The 252-nt window shown below is 71.4% G+C and overlaps 1 protein-coding gene across 1 annotated transcript in view; it reads left to right on the top strand.

Moving 5' to 3' along the window:
• Positions 1 to 53: 53 nt before the first annotated feature.
• The window catches only part of LOC103778754 (folliculin-interacting protein 1-like), a gene marked incomplete at its 5' end in the record, with an annotated part of 5,214 nt that continues 5,015 nt past the window's right edge, over positions 54 to 252 (top strand). Inside the window, one exon of the mRNA XM_008946365.1 lies at positions 54 to 233. Coding sequence (XP_008944613.1) covers positions 54 to 233 — 180 coding nt within the window. The remainder of the gene's footprint in view (positions 234 to 252) is intronic.

Below are 252 nucleotides of genomic sequence, written 5' to 3'. Positions count from 1 at the left end.
TGGAGGGGCGAGGACTCCCCGGAGCCGGGCGGCCAGGCTGGGGGTGCCACCAGGCCACCCGGCCTCCTCGTGGAGAAGAAGCCACCAGACAAGCTCTTCTGCGAGGCGTTCCCCTGCGGGGCGGAGGCTCAGCCCAAGGTGACGTTCCTCATCGGGGACTCCATGTCCCCCGACTCCGACATCGAGCTGAGGAGCCAGGCGGTGGCGGAACAGATCGCTCGGCACCACAGCCCGCCGGCGGCGGGGGGAGGA

Source organism: Merops nubicus, unplaced genomic scaffold (genome assembly GCF_000691845.1).
Source record: "Merops nubicus isolate BGI_N331 unplaced genomic scaffold, ASM69184v1 scaffold6458, whole genome shotgun sequence".
Taxonomy (NCBI): domain Eukaryota; kingdom Metazoa; phylum Chordata; class Aves; order Coraciiformes; family Meropidae; genus Merops; species Merops nubicus.
Note: the sequence above shows the minus strand (reverse complement) of the source record. Positions and strands in the feature narration are given on the sequence as shown.